We start from the raw sequence: 19,076 nt of genomic DNA, 5'->3' as shown, positions 1-19,076 counted from the left end.
CAGATCTAATCCCCTAAACCTGTCCACTTAAAGCCCTAGTTAATCACGTATTGTAACTAGATTAAACCATCTATTTTGTCTTTTGTTCCCTAGACGAGGAAACCTAGACAATATTAGAACAGGAAGCATAAATGTACTTCGTCACTTCCTAGTCATGGTTGCGTCCTCTCTCTCTCTCATAACGCACGCACGCACGCACACACACATACGGTCGATGAATAGAAAAAGGGTAGCGGGGCAACCATATATCAAACAAAACTCCCTTGACTAGGGTTCGCATGGGCCAAACCATCCATTTTACGTTTGAAGTAAGACAAGAAAGGAAGAAGTGACGCTTGATAGACAAGATATCATAGATTTCTAAGAGCAGGCCTTCTGCCGACCACTGACAGTTGTGTCTGGGAGGATGCCTGTAGTCGGGGATAATGAGAGGGACCCTTTACGCTGACCCCTTTCACATGATTTGACATCTTTCCTTCCCCATCCTCTCCTTGTCTTTCGTTGCCGGATGTTTGTCGAGCAGCTGTCTCTGTTAGTCTGTACCTCTCTCGGATATCTCGGCCCTTTGTCAAGCTCCTGTCCTCCAAACTCCATTGCCCTTCTTCCACCATGTAATACATACGACGACCTCTCATAGCCATATCAGCAAACAGGAATAAGATATAGTGCAAGAAGTTGAGCAGCCGGGAAGCTTTTGGCTATGCTAATTAATTAAGAGATAGATCTTGTCTTGATCGAGAGTATACATGAGATTGTCAATTGATTTTAGATGAACGGCCAGCATTTGTTTTTGGAGGATGGCAGGGTCATCTAGCTCGCAAAATGGAACCCGATCGAGCCACTTTCATACGCTGAGATGACAACGCTTGGTCAGCTGCTGGTTCACCCAGCAGCACCGTACGAGTGAAACGGTTAAGTGCCATAGCTGGGTGCTACTGCTAGCTACCATATCTTATCAAAAAGAATACCGAAATATTTATTATATTGTTGCAAGCGTAGGATATTGTAATATTATATTGCAACCCGTACTCAAATCATGACACTTGCCCTTTCGATGGCCCCGGTGTGACATGCATGTGATTCCAGGTTGAAGATGCGGTGACTACCTTGCTAACTTTTGATGGACTGCCACGAATCCTCTGTGGCCACAGGATTGCAGCCACGTCCTGTGCCTGCGCCTCATGGTTCCCAAGTCACGCTGATCACCTTGCAACTATAAAGAGGGCCGCAGGCTCCCGAACATAGAGGATCTGCAGTCCTATTGAAGACTTTCTCCATATACATTTCAGCTATGTATAGTTGAAGTACATATTCCAGATTCGCTGGCTAAGCGATGGCAATTAGATCTACAGAGCACAGCACTGCTGCTACAACATTAACAATTATATATCAAAAACTGTAGACAGGGCAATTTGTTAGGATGCTAAATGACATAGTTCGTTGGTATACGCATTTTTTGCTTATAGAATCAGCTACATTGTGTTATCCATTGTGTAATGAGAGAGAAACGATTAGCCAATCCCCTAAAAGTTGCGCTCAGTTGTCTTCTTTTAGGTGTTTGAAATTACACGCGTGATATAAAGTGGAAGGCTATCACTCAACCTAGCTAGGCATCTAACCTTGGGATACCACATCAAAAATAATAATATTGAGAAGAAGAAAGAAAAACAGGGGGAAAGGTTTTCAAAAAGAAAAAGAAAAAAAAAAAAAAAACGAGAAGAAGAAGAAGCCATATTACACATGTGCATGGAAAGTTGGAAGGATATCCAACCCTTTGCATGAGAAAAGAGTACGTACCCTAGTCTCCTTTATGTTTCCCACGCCTTTCCATTTCTAAACCACATAGCCCCTTCCCCATTTGGTTCTAGCAAGTATCTCAATAATCCAAACCATCTAAAGCCATGGGCTGCCTTCCCTTCCCTCCCATATATCCCCACTAAAAGCCGTGTAGTCTTTTGGATTAACTCTCCTCCTCTTGGCACTATATAGCATAGCGTACGATTCAGTGCTTTTTGGCGTACGGCCTCAAAAAGGAGCCGCTTCTTCTGTTGCCCTGGTTCACTTGCACCTGGTGCATGCAATAATTTCTCCAATACAAGACTTAAAGAGGCATTTACGACCGCTGGGCCTGTTTCCTTGCCAAATGCATAGAAATTTCTGTGCGGACGCAGGATCCGACGTCCACTTATGCATGCTGTCACGCCGAGGCGTTTCTCTTCATTTGACGTGGATTTGGAGTACCGCATCGGATTTCTCTGCACGCATCCGGACGATTAAAAGGTCGGAGAGGGACGAAAAGGCCGAGGCGTCGCGTGTCGGTACGCTGTCCGCGTGGGCAAGACGGAGAAAGAGAGGGGAGAGGGGAATCATTCCGACAGCGCTCTCAAGTCGCCATCTCTCCCTGGGATACGGCCATCCGGGGGTGGACGGGCTCAAATGGGAACACTGCCACGCCGTGGTGGAAAGCACATGGAGGAAATCCAGCAACAGGAGCTCCAGGGCTAGCTCTAGATTTTGGTGTTCTTGTTTGTACTCTCCTATCTTGTGCAGTGGAACTAGGACTAGAAATAAGCAAATTAAGTCAAAAAATTGAGAAGTTTTTTTTCTCATTTTTATTTTAACTATACACCGGTTACATAAGGAAAAACTATATTTTACAATGTATGCACCATATGACTATATACATGATAGACATAGCCACTAGTTTTCTTGGTAGTGCACGTAAATAAACGCTTGATGAATAAGACTTATAAGAACAAGTAATAATTGGCCACATGCGTAGCCGCATGGGCAACAGATATAATTTCTTGTTGCATAGAACCATTGCTGTTATTTTAAGTAACAGGCCAGCAGATCTTGAATCTCACTTCGCACATCAATGATTCATTCTCTTGAGGATTGTTGCACGTATGGAACAGAGACCATCTGTGGACCGTGCAACTTGCTAATCAAGGCTGGAGGAGCACTGCAACCGGGATGGTGTGCAGCTGATTTTAGAAACGAATAGGAAGCCTTGACTTGAGTTTATTGCAAAATGTAGCTACACACAAGTGATCTAAAAGGAAACATTGAAATTGCATCGCTGAGGCTGAAGCAAGAGAGAACTCATAAACTCAACAGCACCTGATGATGGATTCAAATGGTAAGTAAGTTGGGCTATTGCAGTGAAGGGAGCATGATGAGCTAAACTGTCCAATCATTACAGTGGAGACATTGCGATTATTATATATAATTGTACAAATAATGAAGACGAAAATTTAACACCATCATAGCACGTACAATTTTAAAGCACCAGGATGGTGTCCAAGGCTTCCAGGATGAACATTTAAGAAATTACTTGGGCAAAAATTGTGAGCACAAAACAAAATTGCATCAACGAAGGACCATTGATATGTAGTTAAATTACCCACAAACCCGACTGTGATTTAGTAGGGCAAAATTTGTCAGCTACTCTTATAGCATGCGATTTGGGTCTGAATATTCTGTATGTGCTACTTTCAGAAATATCAATCTTCTATTAATTCTCCTCTCCTACTGAAGCTTCAAGGAAACTCAAATGCCTTCACTCACAGGTCTTTGCACACATCTTGAACAACCTTTATCCCAAAAATACAAGGCATCGAAATTTAACAACCGACGAGAAAATAGCAGAAATGATATACCAACTAGTGTGACATTAAAAAAAAAAAAAAGGGAAGAAGATCAATATGAATAGATATAACAGGCTCTGCACCTATTAGAAACCTAGATCATTGATAGGTTAGCGACCAGCTGTCAAGCACGGCTCAGTTGCGAACAGCCTGTTACTGGTTCAGTGAACAATAAAGAAAAGGCACTCCTTACACCGTAAAAGGCCGACCTTAATTCTCCAGCATTATACTGCATATCTGTTCCAATAAAGCCATTCCACGCTACACGAAGTGCCAGTTTCATCACTATCTTAGCATTTCCTGTAGTTGAAGCACCTGATGTCTCTGCTCAGGAGGCAGAAGATTGATTTGTTCCGGGGTAAGGCTCATGACTTGCTGAATTAAAGCCTTCTCCATCTCAGGCGTCAACTGCACAAGCAAAACAGAGGGTAGGATCAATAAGAGGAGGCCTTGGAGGTTGGAGCTTAAATAATGAACACTTAAACATGGCCATGATGATAATTACCGGCGGTGGACGAGGTGGCTGACCACCTGTGCCTGAAGCGGTCTGTGCCGAAATCAATGATGGTGGTCCCGGCAACTGGGGCCCAGGAGTTGCTTTTTCAGGCAGGCTGGGTGCCCAAGCAGCTCCTCTTTCAGCTTGAACGGATGTCCCAGCTTGATTGCTATAATCTGGACCTATATGTGGACCACCCTGAAAATAACACCAAATTTGATTTTGTTAGGTGAAAGTTGCACCTAGGGCAGTGAACAGCCGCATAACTGACCATTCTGCTACCAGATCATGTGCAAGGAAGATATTTAGGGCGAAGCATGACCCTACGAAATATGGTCCGAGAAACGTTTAGATATTCAAGTGATTACAGAGAATGCACTATAATGACTGCAAAGTCATTCAACATGAAATCTGTTTGCAACCCAGAGGGAGCATGTGGTGACCTCACACCTTGAGATTTTAAGCTTAGGCATATAGACTGATTTGGTCAGGTGGTGACTTATAGAGCCAGATGCCAGATGCAAATCTGTTGATCATTTTGAGTGCATACATTAAAAGAAAACACATGGTATGCCATATTTTGCCATCACTAATTCAAATACATAGTACTTGGAACACACGCACACATATATATGAACCAATGAGAAAATTCACCTAGCCAAATGTTGCAGACAGTGAATCTAATAGCAAGTCACAAAATCCTGTCCACGAGCAGGAATGTAAGCCAACCTGATAAAGCTGCAGGGGTAGTGGTTGACTTGGTAGCGGCAGTTGTCCTTGTGGGAAGGAAGATGAAGGATTGCTACCTGACTGAAAAACACAAAAAAAGGTTATCTCACGCAGTTTGTTCATATTGTTAGAAAATTCAGGTATTAGTAAAATGCAAAGTAACATGGAGCTTGTAATAGCCAACTTACAGGAAATGAAGTTTGTGATAAAAGCTGTTGAGGTGCACTTGATGGTTGAAAACCAAGAGCATGAGGCATCTGTGAATGAAGCAGATGAGAAAAAGGCTGCATGGAAGGTGGCCTTGGTTGCTGCGGCAAAGGTGGTTGAAGTGGCAGATTAAATAGTCCAGGAGTCTGCAAAGGTTGCTGTGTCTGGCCAGAAACAATAGGCATATGGGATGGAAGTAAAGAGAGCTGTGGAGGAGCAGAAAGGGGGGGAAGAGTAAGGTTATGGATCTGAGAAGATTGTGGAAGTGATAAAGGAGCTTGAGCATTCAGAAAACTCTTAATTTGTTGTGCTGAATGTGGGGAATCTGATGGCATGGTCTGCGACTGAAAGTTCAACGGGGGAACTGAAGCAGATGGCAATGGAATGGATGGTTGAGTGGGATGTTGCTGTCTACCAGATAATGAGGTTTGAGGTGAACTAGCTTGATTCTGCAGTCCAGCTTGTACTGGCGGTGGTTGAGAAGTTTGAACGTTTGGCTGCTGCACCTGTGCCGATTGTGGTTGTGATAAACCCTGCTGGATGTTAGGCATCTGAAGAAAGAACAAAGATTTATATATTCAACACAGGCTCTAGTTGAGTATGAAAAAATATATTTAAAGTTAAAAAGAAAGATTACCACTCGAGGAGGCTGCAGCATTCCAAGCATAATTTGCCCCTGTAGTGAAACATTAAGACAATTGAATTCCATTTCACAATGTAAATCGCTAGCCATAAGTATTATATGCCAACACAAGTCATATCAAACGAAATAAAGCTAAAGTGCTTAAAATGACATAGGAATAATAATATTATTCAAACTGGTTTAAACCAAAGAATCATAATCCACCATAAATCAAAGGGATTGGTAGTCATCCATATTTTCCAAGATCCACAGACAATTTAAAAAAAAAAAAAATCATAACACAAACCGATATCTTGACTAATATCATACTCTGAAAGAAAATGATTCAACCTAACATGAACACCAATCAATGGACAAACTCTCAGAATGACAATGGAAAATCCGAAAAACCTTTTTGTCAGCCTTCCTTTTTCATAGAAATGCCAATTAGCTTCATTATCCAATACAAGATAGTTGTTGACCTTTCTTTCATTGTGGCCCTTTCCTTCTTTCCGTTCTTTTTCTGAAGTATTAGCTCCGTCACTTCTTTGTGATAGGCAGAATCCAGAATATATAAATTATGGTAACACCGAAAAATTTTGATAAAGGACTAATCTATCCTCCCTTCACAAATATAAGAAAGATAGCTGCCAAAATTGCTGCAAATCTAGCTGCCAAGGCCTATGAACTTGGTGAGTTCTTTATTCTAGCTGGTGTTTCAGAGAAGTCATGCTAGCTTATTTTTCTAATATGTAACACCTCTCATTTATAGGTTTGACTGGTCGTCTTCCTCGCCCAGAAAACCTGATGAAATATGCAGAAAGCTGCATGCACACCCCCCTCTATCGTAGTTACCAATAAGGCAGAGGCTAGCATCCACCAATTTTGTAATAGTCATTCTTAGGTGTAATAGTATTTAATTCTACAACTGGATGTCATTGTAGCATTTGCTGTTTCAAATGTTTTAGCCTCTTATGACTTATATAGATCACTGGGCTATGGCGAATAATTTTTTATAGTGCTGGTTTGGGATACATAGAAATGCTTCCTGCCATCACATTTATAGCAATAAAGCCAACATCTCATTACTTTGACTATAGGAAATATTGCACATGGACAATCACTATAGAAGATGTTAAAATCCTATGGATTATATTAAATTCAGAGTAACTCGCTTGATGTTATTTGCTTTCTAAGCAATAAAATGCAAAGACTTGAAGAAGGTCATGAATATGATAGAACTTTTGCTCAGGGCTTCATCAAGGGGATCCCAAGCATATCTTTCATACATCTTCGTATATTTTCATTTATGTAACAAAAGCATGCTGGATCACATACAACACTAGAAGTAACTCTGTACATGCTCTTGTTCTATCAAGGTTCCCTCATCGCTCTTTGTTCCTATATTACATCAATGTTAATTTTGATCGAAGCTACTTTAACATCTATTGCTTTTGAAAGTACATTCTATTGATTTTTAGATCCTTAACTTTTAAAATTTTACCAAAATATTTTGAATATGAATTAACCAAATCAGGGACAGTGGTGAGGCAAATGTGATCAGGCCTTTTGGATTCTTGAGTGAAGAGTGTGGAACATGAGGGCTCTAATAGTCTCATGCATGAGGATCAAAATTTTGATTAAGTCCGATAGTAACGCAAATAAGGTTGCTTATAGATCTTCTACTTATTGATCTTGTTATTTATAACCCACATACGAACCCAAACAGAACCCATATTTCATGGATCAGGACCGGGTTATACATGAAACCGACCCGATCCGAATGATCGGTTAGGTCAAAAAATTTGATCATGGACCCGACCCGACCTGATCTTCTATTGGACTGGGTTTGGATCCAATATTCAGACCCAATCAAGGAATCAGCTCCTGGGACTCGATGGTATAAAGACCCCAAGATCTCGATAAATCGATGCCTAGCACAAGCTAAACCCTTACTAGATAAATGTCTCCAAAAGGACACAAATCCAGGCTATGAAGTTACATCAACCTCTGAAATATCAATTGAAAGACGGGTTTGCCCGCTCCTTGCACGTTCCACAACATGACCTTCACAATGACATCAAGTAGAAAGAGAGGCTAAACCTCAAGCCCCTCCAACTTCAAGCTCATAGCCTAGCTCCACACCGCCCTCAAAAGCTTCAAGAATTGCCTTCAATCGCATCACAACCCCCTCATGATAGGTCGGCTCCTGGCAGCTTGGCCTAGCAAATTCTTCATTGTGCTTAGGCCCATATGCCAACCTAGCACCCACATAGCCTTGGTCCCTTGCCTTGGCAAGGTCCAGCCCACAAACTGCCCCATCACCTCTTCCTCCAATCACTCGTGATGGCTTATAAGTCTCGATGAAGATCTAAGCCGCCGCCAACTTAAGAGTAGGCGCACCCTCCCGATGGGGGTTATCACCGCCACCAAACCTGCCAGACTCCCAACTAGCTGTAACCAACTCCACGGGATCCCGACTGGACTCCACATTATCCAAGGTAGACCGACACCCCCTAGGTGCTACTAGATCTCCGATGCCAAGCTGCATGCCCCCTACCCCCCACCGAAAGTCCGCTTCCACCTTCCTCTCCAATGACGAGGATCACCGCTCCCTCGGACCGATGTTGTCGTGCCTTCCTCCCTAGGGTTTAGATTGGAGCCTTGTCATGCCTGATCCGAGCTTCGTGGGCTCCTACAACAGGCCTCCCAATCGGCCTACATGATGGGCCTTTGGTAGACTCCTTGCCCGCTTGAGATTTGGGCACCCCACATCAGCTATCACCAGTTCCCTTGGGCTCGGGCCATTATCCCGGCCCAAGTCCATATTATCCTCCACTAAGCCAATAGGGCCCTAAATGAAGACGCCACCCTTGCCTTTGACTCACCCAAGTTGACCCGACCCTCCTCCATGTCCCCCAGCCATTTATCCGATGATCGATGGTGGGTGACCTTGCTAGGCTTTGGCCAACTGTCCGAGTCAAGAGGCGAACCCGATGAACTCAGCACTTGCCTCGACGAGTTAGGCCTAAAGGGGGACGAATTCGGACCAGACGAATCCAGGTCAGACTCAGCATCCTTCGTCACCTTCAGCTCCACCCTAGGTGCCTGAAGCTGCTGGATCCAAGAGGTCATTAGCCAGGGTCCCATCTTCGACCGGCGACCTATAACCGGAGGCTCTGTGGCGGCCTCTTCTGAGATCAAATCCCCCTTCCCCCCACCACCATCAAAGCCAGAAACCCTTTATCTCGGCCGACTCCTTCAACCTCGACCATGTTCCCCGATTGGAGAGGGCAATCGCTACCCTCCGACGAAGGGTCAACCCCTAGAAATTGATAGCCGCCGTCCAAGTGCCCTAACCGCCCAGATTGGAAGCAAATGGTGGGTAACTTCTCATACACAAATGGCTACCAAAACACAATCCCCCCTTCCCCCTCACGAAGACCCTCGGTTTGAAAGGCTCACCGGAATCAATCTCCACTCGAATTCACACATAGCCCATCTTGCAAAGTTGCTTAATGAAGTCATCAATGGCAATCGACCTTCCAACCTCCGCCGTGACCCCCAAGATGATGTGGTCCCTCAAAGACTCCATCGACAGGCTCAGGAGCCTCACCCACACCACCGTTCGCCGGATTATGTTCACCCCAGGGACCAAGTCCAAGACCCAAGGTTCCAGGGTCATCAGTTGAACCGCCACAAACCACAAACTACTGTTGAGAGCCGCTGCACAGTCCACCTCCGACCAAAATCGAAGGAGTTGGTGGTCCTCGGCAAGGGAAAAGACCTCCACATCAATCTTCCTTTCTCCTTCATCTCCTTCGCTATCCATTCCACCGGTACCTTCCAACCAAGACTTCGGATGAACACAGTGAGCTTCTCCCATTGCTGCCTAGATTCTTCCATCTCTGCTTCTGAAAACTCCAACACTTTGGCAAAATACCGTTGCAGGCCTGCAGTTGCTCGACTCCTCCGAGATCTTGTGCGAGGTCCACAACAACTGCCGCAGCGCATCCTACACCACCTTTGCCCAAGACCTTCCTCCCTCGTCGAATCCGACAAGGTATGTGCTACCTCCACCACCTTGTTTTTCCATCCCAAATCACACCCAATTAATGCCCGCTGGGTGTTAGATGGAAAGTCCCAAAAGACGCATGATGATTAAAGCTACCGCCCACTAGCGAGCAAAATCCCCACAATCCATCTCAAACCTTAAATGGTTTCTCAAGTTGCTAAATTTCAATTTTCTTCAATTTTTAATTTAAAATAATTCACATATGCATCTATAACTACTAATCTATGTTGTGCAACCAAGCTCTCTCTTGGCATCATTTTCTATATTTGTTTGTTGATTTTTCTTCTTGGAACTATCTTTGACATTAGATAATAAACTCTTAAAAGTAAATAAATGCTCTTATCTCTTTTTATATTGCATATATGCTATTGTTGGATTATAGGCTGTCACAAACTTGACTATTGAATCCGCCATATCATTTCTATCACCAAAATTATGTCCATCATGTACTTCTTGCTCTAATCCTATAATGTTTCATACATGGTTTATAGCAGCAAACCAAGATATGTTGCCTGTTTGCTATTGTCTGATGTAAAGAGAACTACTCATAATGAATCACCAGCAGATTTAATCTAAAGGCACTAGAAAAAGTGATACTCCAATCTATGGCTAAGTTCAAACAAAATGTTATCTTTTTTCTTCTAAAAGAATCTTCATTCTCTCTTGGATTTTTAAGGGTTGACGCAAGCATGTTTCTGACCATTACACATAAATCACACGCAATTCCATTCAATCAAGGTTCTGTCAGCAACAGATAATACATCATATTTTTAGCTCATAATTATATGCTACCTCCACGAAGAGTTTCATGTTAAGGTAATAAGATTGATATGCCAAATTGCTTTAGTTAATTGGCTTGTGGCTTCACTAAAACTAAAGGTTTTCAACGAAGGCAGGTTATATTCTCAAGGGTATACAGAACTGGGAACATTGACTGCATGCTACTTGATGAATAGCATAAAGTTACAATTGGTTGAACAGAATCATGGTATATAAGCACAAGACAGTATGGATATCATAAAGAACACTAGGGTTTGCCTCAGTTTCTCAAGTAATTATGTTGGATCATTCTTGGATGACAAAGAAATTCTTAAATATCTTTCAAAGAAGTATTACCCTATCTACACTCCTTTCTTTTTCTGTTCAAGGAAAATCAGTCCCCCGACTAGAAAAGGAACCCCGTGGAAGATAAGGGATCATCAGAGACCTTCAATTACTTGTCCAAAGAATTATATCCACAATCACACGTGCAGAATGCTAAAGCCCGTATACTTCTCAATCACAAATTTTGCAGAAACTACAAATTCAAATCGGTGAAATTGCACTACTCCCCACACCAAGAAATCAAAACAGAAGACGACTCCCCAGAACCACAATCAACCCTTTATTTCCTTAAAATTTAGGAAGCATAAACCAAACCCTTGCTTCCGAGGAGCCACAGAGAGAGAGAGAGAGATGAGAGTGGAATCAAGAACCTGGAAGAGAGCTCGCGTCAGGAGAGGGTTGTCGATGAGGATCTGCCTCGCCTGCTCCTGGTTCTGCTCGATCAGAATCTGCACGTAGCAAAAGAAAACAGCAAAAATCAATCCATCCGCTCTTTCCCTTTCTTTTGCCATTCATTTAAACAAAAGAAAATTACCTTCATCTGGGACATAACTTCGTAGAGCTGGCTCTTTGACATGCCGGCGATCTGGGAGGCGAAGCCGTCGCCGGACGGCGGCTGCTTCGCGGCCATCATCGCTTCCCCCTCGCTGAATGCATTTTCCTCCGATCGAAGCCTCGGGTGCTTTTCGTTCAGAAAGAAGAAGGCTGGTTAGCTTCGGGTCGGGTCATAAAGCGGGACGCTCTGACTCCGCTCTTGCGAAGGATTGGGTTCGTGCCGGTCCAATCTGAACCCAAATCATTTTGAGTAGCCCAAGCCCTGGGGATTATTCAAAAATCAAAAGCTTTTTTTTTTTTTTTCATTTAGATAGAAAAACAACAGAAGACTCGCAAGTTAAAATGACGCTGGTGATGCATGCCTGTCTAATTAGTCCATTTGCTTTGTAGTAAAAATGGATGCAGGAGTATCCAGAGCCTGAGTCTAACCCAAACACATTATAAGATATCAATGTGCGTGTAATTTTTTTGAAACTCCGCAAGATATGCTTAAATTGTTGTGGCTCGTGTATTACTTTTAAAGGGAGCTCAGATTCGATGATTGTCCTTGTTTATGGGCCAAGTTATATATTAAGGAAACCAACCCAGAAGCTTGAAAATTGCTGATGTTGGATGCTGCTATTAAAATTGCTAATATTTATAACTTGGCATTCCTCTATTTGTCTGGCTGAAATCTCAATTCTTTATTTTTTAGGTTGTTTTCCTTCTCTTTATGGAGAAATTACTACCTTAGAGTAAGATAATATTTTATTGGAATCAATAAAACAAAACATTTATCAATTTTCTTTTTTTATGTATAATTAAAGTTCTAGATGATTTATCGCATAGCCTTCTTAAATCCTAAATACCTTTGGGCTCCATAAGTAGTCTTTTATTCTCTTTGAAAAATTAAATAAATAATTCACTTCTCTCTTGAGTGAATCTCGTTAGTGCTATGACTGGTTCCTGATTTGATGTTTTTCCATGAGGTTCGCTTTCGGAGCAATTCCATGATTCTTCTTATTTTTTTATTAGGATGTTAGAAGAATCTTATATACAAAAAATAAATGCAACATCTGTCAAAAGTTCAAAGTCTAGGAGAAGGTCAGTTTAACTAAGCTCTTGTCGTGGGATGCAATTAATGGAACTGATATATATAGTATATTTATTTATCCCCTTTATATAGACTGGAAAACTAACAAACTAATTTGCTTGTTTCTTTCATTAATATACATGAGTTTATTTTATTTTTAGAATATTTTTACTTCCTAATTATTGTTCTTCCATAGGTTACCTTTATGAGTTATTTACTTTCAAACCCTAGCTTGCACACCCTAGAAAATATATGATCTTTATGGACCTTATGTCTAAGCTGAAGTTGATATCAGAGCAGGGTCGGCTTAAGAGTAAGGCCATCAAAGCAAGGGCTTTAGGCCCTCACTTGTTTTAGGCCCCCAAGCTCTCCTGCCATCCATCTCCATGACGTCCAACAATTCACTCACGAGAAGATGAATGGTGCTGGAGACGAAGACGGCAAGATGAGAGATGGGAGCAGTGAGACGGGAGACGGGAGCCGTCTACCCCTAACATCTATCAGGGCCGTTTTCTCGCCGGATACGGCGAGATGGAAGTTACGGCCTCACAGGACTCGGAAGTGATTCTTGATGAGGAGGCAGAGGGCGTCGTCGGTGGAGAAGAGCGGGTGCTCGTTGGGGCTGCGGGTAAAGAAGTCGGCAATCCGGGTGATAGGGTCGTCAGAGAGCTTGCAGAGGGAGGCTTCGAGGCTGGCAAGGGCGACACTAGCGAGAAGGCCATCGGAGGCACCAACAGCACCGTCGTCAATGGAGAGAATGTGGACCCATCCGACGGCAACGATCTGGCTTGGAGAATGTCTTTCGATCTCTGACAGCAGACATTCCAGACTTGAGGGGCGTCTCCGACAGTAGTAGAGTCCCAAGCTTCCGACGACGGGGTGTTTCAGGCTTCCAATGATTGAGCGGTGGCAAAAAAAATGAAAGGACTTTGAGTCTCCATATGACAGTCTCTTTTTTTTTTTCCCTGTCTCGAGTCACGATACATGTTGCATTAGTGTGGTGGAAGAAATAAAGTTGCATCCGATTCAATTTCTGCTTTTGATTTTAGTATTTAGCTTTAGGCCTCTCAATGTATTGAGCCACTTCTGTATCGGAGCTACAATTGCAAATTTTTTTTTGGTTTTGTTTGGCCATCAGTTAAAATAAAAGCAAATTGTAAGGCTTTGATAGCTATTGAGTGAGATTTTTATTTGTCGCTAAAAGAGCATTGGGCATTAGTATAGTGCAAGGATTGAAGTAGTTCTGTACGACAAATTGATGATCTTGCTGTGTAGAAGCGCTAATGTGCACTAGGCCAAAAAACCATAGGGCCAGAATAGCAGCTTTGAAAAAAATCAAGCATTGATTGCTAGGGGATGATTGCTAGTTGATAAAATCCTTTAACCTAAAAGGTGTGAATTGGGAGTCCATAGATGACGGAGGCTCTTCCCATTTCTAAAGAAATTGAGCTCCTCTTTCCTTCTCACTCTTCCCCCTTCCTTCTGGCCTGGTCAGAGGATTCGATGGTTTGGACAGGTGTAGTGGCAGTGACAAGTAGCAGCGGTGGCGGTGGTGATGACAAAGGATAGCAACAACGATAAGATGTAGGATTTGGGCAGCACGTTGCGGTGAGTTGATGTAGCGTGCATGCGATTGCATTCATCTATGGTAATGATTCAGCTAAGAAGGCTTTCATAAACTCCCAAGTAATTCCATCAAGATTGGCTGAATTACTACCGACCACTCTATTCTGTGAAGCAGAATCCAATAGTTATGCTCAAACCCCATAAATTACATGAGCCAACCTTTTGATCCTTCGCTTCTTTGCCAGTTCTTGCTACAGCTTATGTAAATAAGATCCTTTCACTGTTCCTTACCTATTGATGAGCTGCCTATCGATCCCTTGTGAATCCAGGAAGAAGGAAATTTAGTTGCCACCCATGCTCAATGAAACCATGCATCCTAAATTTATTTTGGTAAACATTAAATTTCAATGGTCCTAAAGAAGGTACAAATTAGTGGTTTGCTGACAAAATCAGCTTTTGGATAGCTAGTCTTGCTTGTCATAACGGTAGGGGACGGCATGTCTCTTTGGTGGGAAAGGGAGTAAAATTTGTTGGATGTTCCTCCTATTAAAATTGTCTATCTAATATAGGGTGATTTTTGTGCACCATTAAAAAAAAAATCACTGTCCTTTAATGATAATGGCAGGAGAAGGTCTTTTGCCGGGGGACGAGGCCTCTGACAAACCTTGATGCTGGGCCCTTGAGATTGATGGGTTTAACTTCTTCAACAGCTGGAGTTGGGTCGGGGCTTTCTCCATGTCGTTGGACTTGGGCAACTTATTACCGGATTGGACTTTCTTGGTCTGGGCCTTAATGCTTGGACCGTTTGATCTCCATTACCTTTTCCTTTCCTTATCCTCTATTTTGTACGACAGTTGACTAGACATAGAGAAGCGTGATTCGTCTAACTTGTAAAGGTCAACGCAACAGTGTCTGTTAACTTTGTTAGCCGAAACCAGTAATTAACCTACTAAATTTTTAAAGCCTAACCAAAAGATGATCAGGATGATAATTCTTTATAGATATAATGGTTATTCTGCAAATAAGAACTCTCGTTATGGCTGGCATGGCTAGAGTTTCTTTTCCTCGTTATTACTTTCTTGTTTATCTATTTAGTTTGAGGTTGCCTCTTCTTATGTGACAAAAAAAATACATATGGTGGGCAGCTTTCATTTAGGGGTCATGGTCCACCAAACGATGTGGATCCCAATCCATATGGTAGAAAATGAAAAAGGAAGTCATGGTCCACAGTAAATTTAGAAGAGTCCTACTTACCAGGTATAACATGACACAAATGTGTTAGAGGCCGAGGCACAACATTTTTGACTTGGATTTAGATGGCTTGATTGCTTGGAACATAAACTACTGATATCCTTTCGTCAAAGCATGACATTAAAATAACGGCTCGTATCGTCACGACTTCACATAGATGCGTGAGTACCATTTGACAATAGTTGTCCTTGTGTTGCACTTGTTGAATAGAATCCAAATGAATAACTCCTGCAGACTCCCACCTTTCTCTTATTAAACAGATATATTAGACTATAAATTATCTTTGCTTTTGATAGGGCTGCATTATTTTCCAGACTACCACGTCATGCTCGTAGCGTCGTATAGACGACTAGGATTAGAGTACATTTCTTGTGAGACTTGGCTTGCCAGGTGCATCATGCATGTGAGAAATCATGCATGCATTCTTAATATTTTACCAGCTATTTTTTATTAAATATATAATTTAAATCTCTCAAATTGATTATTACAAGGGAGTTATAGATTTAAAAAAAAAAAATAGAAAATAAGTACATAAGCAAAGCTGCACCTCTCCCTCTAGCAAAAAGTAACAATACAAAAAGATCGAAAGAGATGAAACAAATAGCATTTGTCCAGACAAAAGCAACGCAAAAGATCAATAAAAAGGTTGGAAAAAAAAAACCAGCATTGATCTTATGATTTTTTTTTTTTGGGGTCTGCGCATGATAACACTACACGTATACGCATACGAATATTGTCTATTAATAAATAAATCTAATAGCTTACGTAGATAACATGGGAAGAAAGAAGAAAGATGTACACTATTAATTTCTTACAAAGAATATGAGAGAGACGGGTGAGAGTGTAGTACTATCTTTCTTGAAGCAGTTTTCACGGACCAAAATTGGCCTTTTGAATGCCTTTATATTTCTCTCTCGTTAGGACTCACTGCCGAACCTCACGCTGTTCAAAAAAGACCGACAGGGCAAAAGACTGCAATTCTACAATTGAAAGTGTCCCAACTCAAGCATAAACGAGGATACACGACTTTTATCCTCCATGAATCATAAATTCCGACATTGAAGACAAGGTTTCCGTAGGATGCCTCTTCACATCAATTCTTCTGATCATCCAAGTCTAAAGAACTTAAATTTTGTAATATTATTAAAAATTTGTCACTTAGATTTTGTAATATTATTGAAGACTTGTCAAAACGCACGACTTGCCATGGTATTGATGTATTGTTATGGTGATACCTAAATTAAAGCAGCCGTTTCGTGGATGCATGATGGTGAAGACTTTTGACTAATTTCTGGTTTCCTTATATAATTTTTTTAGATGCTAATGCAGAAAGCTAGAAAGCTCTTTCCTGGCACAGATTGTTTCTGTTTCTGATCCAAAACTTTAGATTTGAATCCACCAAGTGAGATTCTCAGATTTTAATATTTATCAGATTCTCCATGCAAAATATATGTTTAATTTGGCATAAATCTGGCCTAAACTGGCTTCCACTTCACAATTAAAAGAAATGGATTGAACTCGTGCAAATTTTAAGAGTTTGAAACTTTTTATTATTTTTTTATTGTATCCAAATGGGTAAATTAGACTCTCATTAATTTAGTTTCGTTTTCAAGGAATCATATCTGTCCAAAACTGTATTCGGTCCTTAGCTCCAATATCCTTCTGGTGTAGACTTGGATCCACGTACATTTGGAACTCGTCTAATCCCCTCCTCGTCCTCCCATCTCCAACTAGGTAACAACATCATGCTGTCATCCTCTGCATGAAGTAGCATCAGGGGAATGGTGCTGCCTCTATATGCCATACTCTTTCACACCCACCATAGACATAAAAAAACTATTTTAGTCTGTTAATTAAATGGTGTTATTTTTGGTTTCGATCCCCATATCCATTCCCACCCGAATCCAACCCTTATCCATCTCTCTCCAGAATTCTCTCTCTAGGTCGCATGCAAAACAGCCGTGGGAACTCCCTCCCTCGGAAAGAGGGCGCGAATCCACAACCCCCACAACCCTCCCTCCCGCTATCTCCTCCCGTGTCTACATGCAACCCTCTCTCAACGCCCTTCCCCCAACGGCCTCCCCCTATAATCCCTGTAATCCCCCCACCGCATCGCCCCTTCCCTTTCTTTTTATCAACGGTCAATTCGGCTGGCGCTGGCCCTTCCATCCCCCGCCTTTTTATATCCCACCCTCCTCCTCACCAACTCCAAACAAAGAATACCTTCCAGCTCAAGAGACAAAAAAAAAAAAGGCACCATCATCTCCTTCCTCCATTTCTCTCTTCCCTTGAATCCTTTCGAACTCTATCTTCATCATGAGCCCTTCGTCACGAGAGATCAACGGCCCCCGCCCGGCCCCTCTCAAGATCCACAAGGACTCCCACCTCATCCACAAGCAATCCTCCTCCTCCTCCTCCTCCTCCTCCACCACCCACCACCACCGCCACCACCCCATCATCATCTACACCCACTCCCCCAAGATCATCCACACGCAGGCCCGCGACTTCATGGCCCTCGTCCAGAAGCTCACCGGCCTCTCCCACTCCACCGACGACGACGACGCCGACACCGCCACCGACAATCCCCCTCCCCCGCCATCCAACATCCCCTGCAAGGACGCCGACGCGATGCATGCGGCTAACGACGATTCATCGTCGTCGTCGGAGGTCGTCCACCATGTGGGCTGCCCCTCGCTGCCATCCGCTGCGGCCACCATGTCGCCGCTCGGCTTTGACCACCCGCCACCGCCGGCTAGCCCGTTCCTGTCGGAGATCCCGCTCTTCACACCCAACTCCTCGGAGTTCTTCTGCTCGCCAAGGTCTTTCTATAGGTACCCGGAGTCGGCGCTGTTCTCGCAATCCATTCCGAACATGGGCGGCTCCATCTCGCCTTCCATCATGGAGGCCATGAAGGCTTTCCCCGACCACTGAGATTGGCAGGAGGGCCTGGTTTTCATGGAAGGATAATAATTTATCTTGGTTAATTAGTTTATTTTGGTTGGCGCATCCTATGAGCTCCGAAGGCAAATGTGAATAATATGATTCAATTCGTTCTTTGTTACCTTAGCGAGGAGAGGAATTAGACTCCTTGTAATTTGAGGTTGATTGGTTTCATTGCCTCATTCCTTTTTCTTCAACGAAGTGAAGGCTTGCATCTAGTTTCCATTTTCTTTCTCTTGTAATGATATATATGAATTTTGTACTGCTTCTTGCTGATTTACGATCAAGAAACCTAAATAATAAGGCGAACTGGCAGATAAATATATGTATGGTGTAACACAGTACCTATTACGGCATTAATGCAGGACAAATGGACATGATAGCTAAGTTTGCAAGAAAAGCCGATTAATATGAAAAATAGAACATGGTTAAGTTTATGGCATGGCGAGCAGGATGCCGGGGGTATGATGCAACTGAAACTGAATTTAATTCCCAACAATTATAGAGATCTCTATATAAGAAAAAGGTCGTGGTATAACCAAGAAGAGAATATTTACTAATTAAACGTAGATCATACCTAATTTGAGTGTGTTGATATATAGATTAAGCTGGTGGCTGGTATGGCCCTTTACGACCTACATTATAAAAAGCTTTCTCATGAGCGGGGTATAGATTGCAAGGGGGTCTCGGAGCCAAAATAAATTTTCAAAAATAACAAAAGAGGAAATGATGAAGAAAATATAGGATGGATGAAAATAGCATTGCTACCATGCATGAAGTAGCTGGAAAAGGATGCCATCACCCAACCA

General features: G+C 42.5%; 2 protein-coding genes across 2 annotated transcripts; one reads left to right on the top strand and one right to left on the bottom strand.

The window, feature by feature from the left end:
* Nucleotides 1-3,424: 3,424 nt before the first annotated feature.
* Nucleotides 3,425-11,597, bottom strand: LOC105048432 (cleavage stimulating factor 64). Its single transcript, XM_010927735.4, has 7 exons — nt 11,419-11,597; nt 11,255-11,332; nt 5,720-5,758; nt 5,064-5,633; nt 4,876-4,956; nt 4,156-4,344; nt 3,425-4,058 (listed from the first exon to the last, which is right to left on the bottom strand). Exons 1-7 carry the CDS (start codon nt 11,515-11,517, stop codon nt 3,936-3,938), a joined length of 1,179 nt encoding a protein of 392 aa, XP_010926037.1. The 5' UTR covers nt 11,518-11,597; the 3' UTR covers nt 3,425-3,935.
* Nucleotides 11,598-17,558: 5,961 nt separating this feature from the next.
* LOC105048431 (VQ motif-containing protein 8, chloroplastic-like) lies at nt 17,559-18,553 on the top strand. Its single transcript, XM_010927734.4, has one exon. The coding sequence runs from the start codon at nt 17,644-17,646 to the stop codon at nt 18,256-18,258; it is 615 nt and encodes a 204-aa protein (XP_010926036.1). The 5' UTR covers nt 17,559-17,643; the 3' UTR covers nt 18,259-18,553.
* The last annotated feature ends 523 nt before the right edge of the window (nt 18,554-19,076 follow it).

The sequence above is a fragment of the Elaeis guineensis genome, chromosome 7, assembly GCF_000442705.2.
Source record: "Elaeis guineensis isolate ETL-2024a chromosome 7, EG11, whole genome shotgun sequence".
NCBI lineage: Eukaryota > Viridiplantae > Streptophyta > Magnoliopsida > Arecales > Arecaceae > Elaeis > Elaeis guineensis.
The sequence above is the reverse complement of the archived record's forward strand: the minus strand, read 5'-3'. Positions and strand labels throughout refer to the sequence as shown.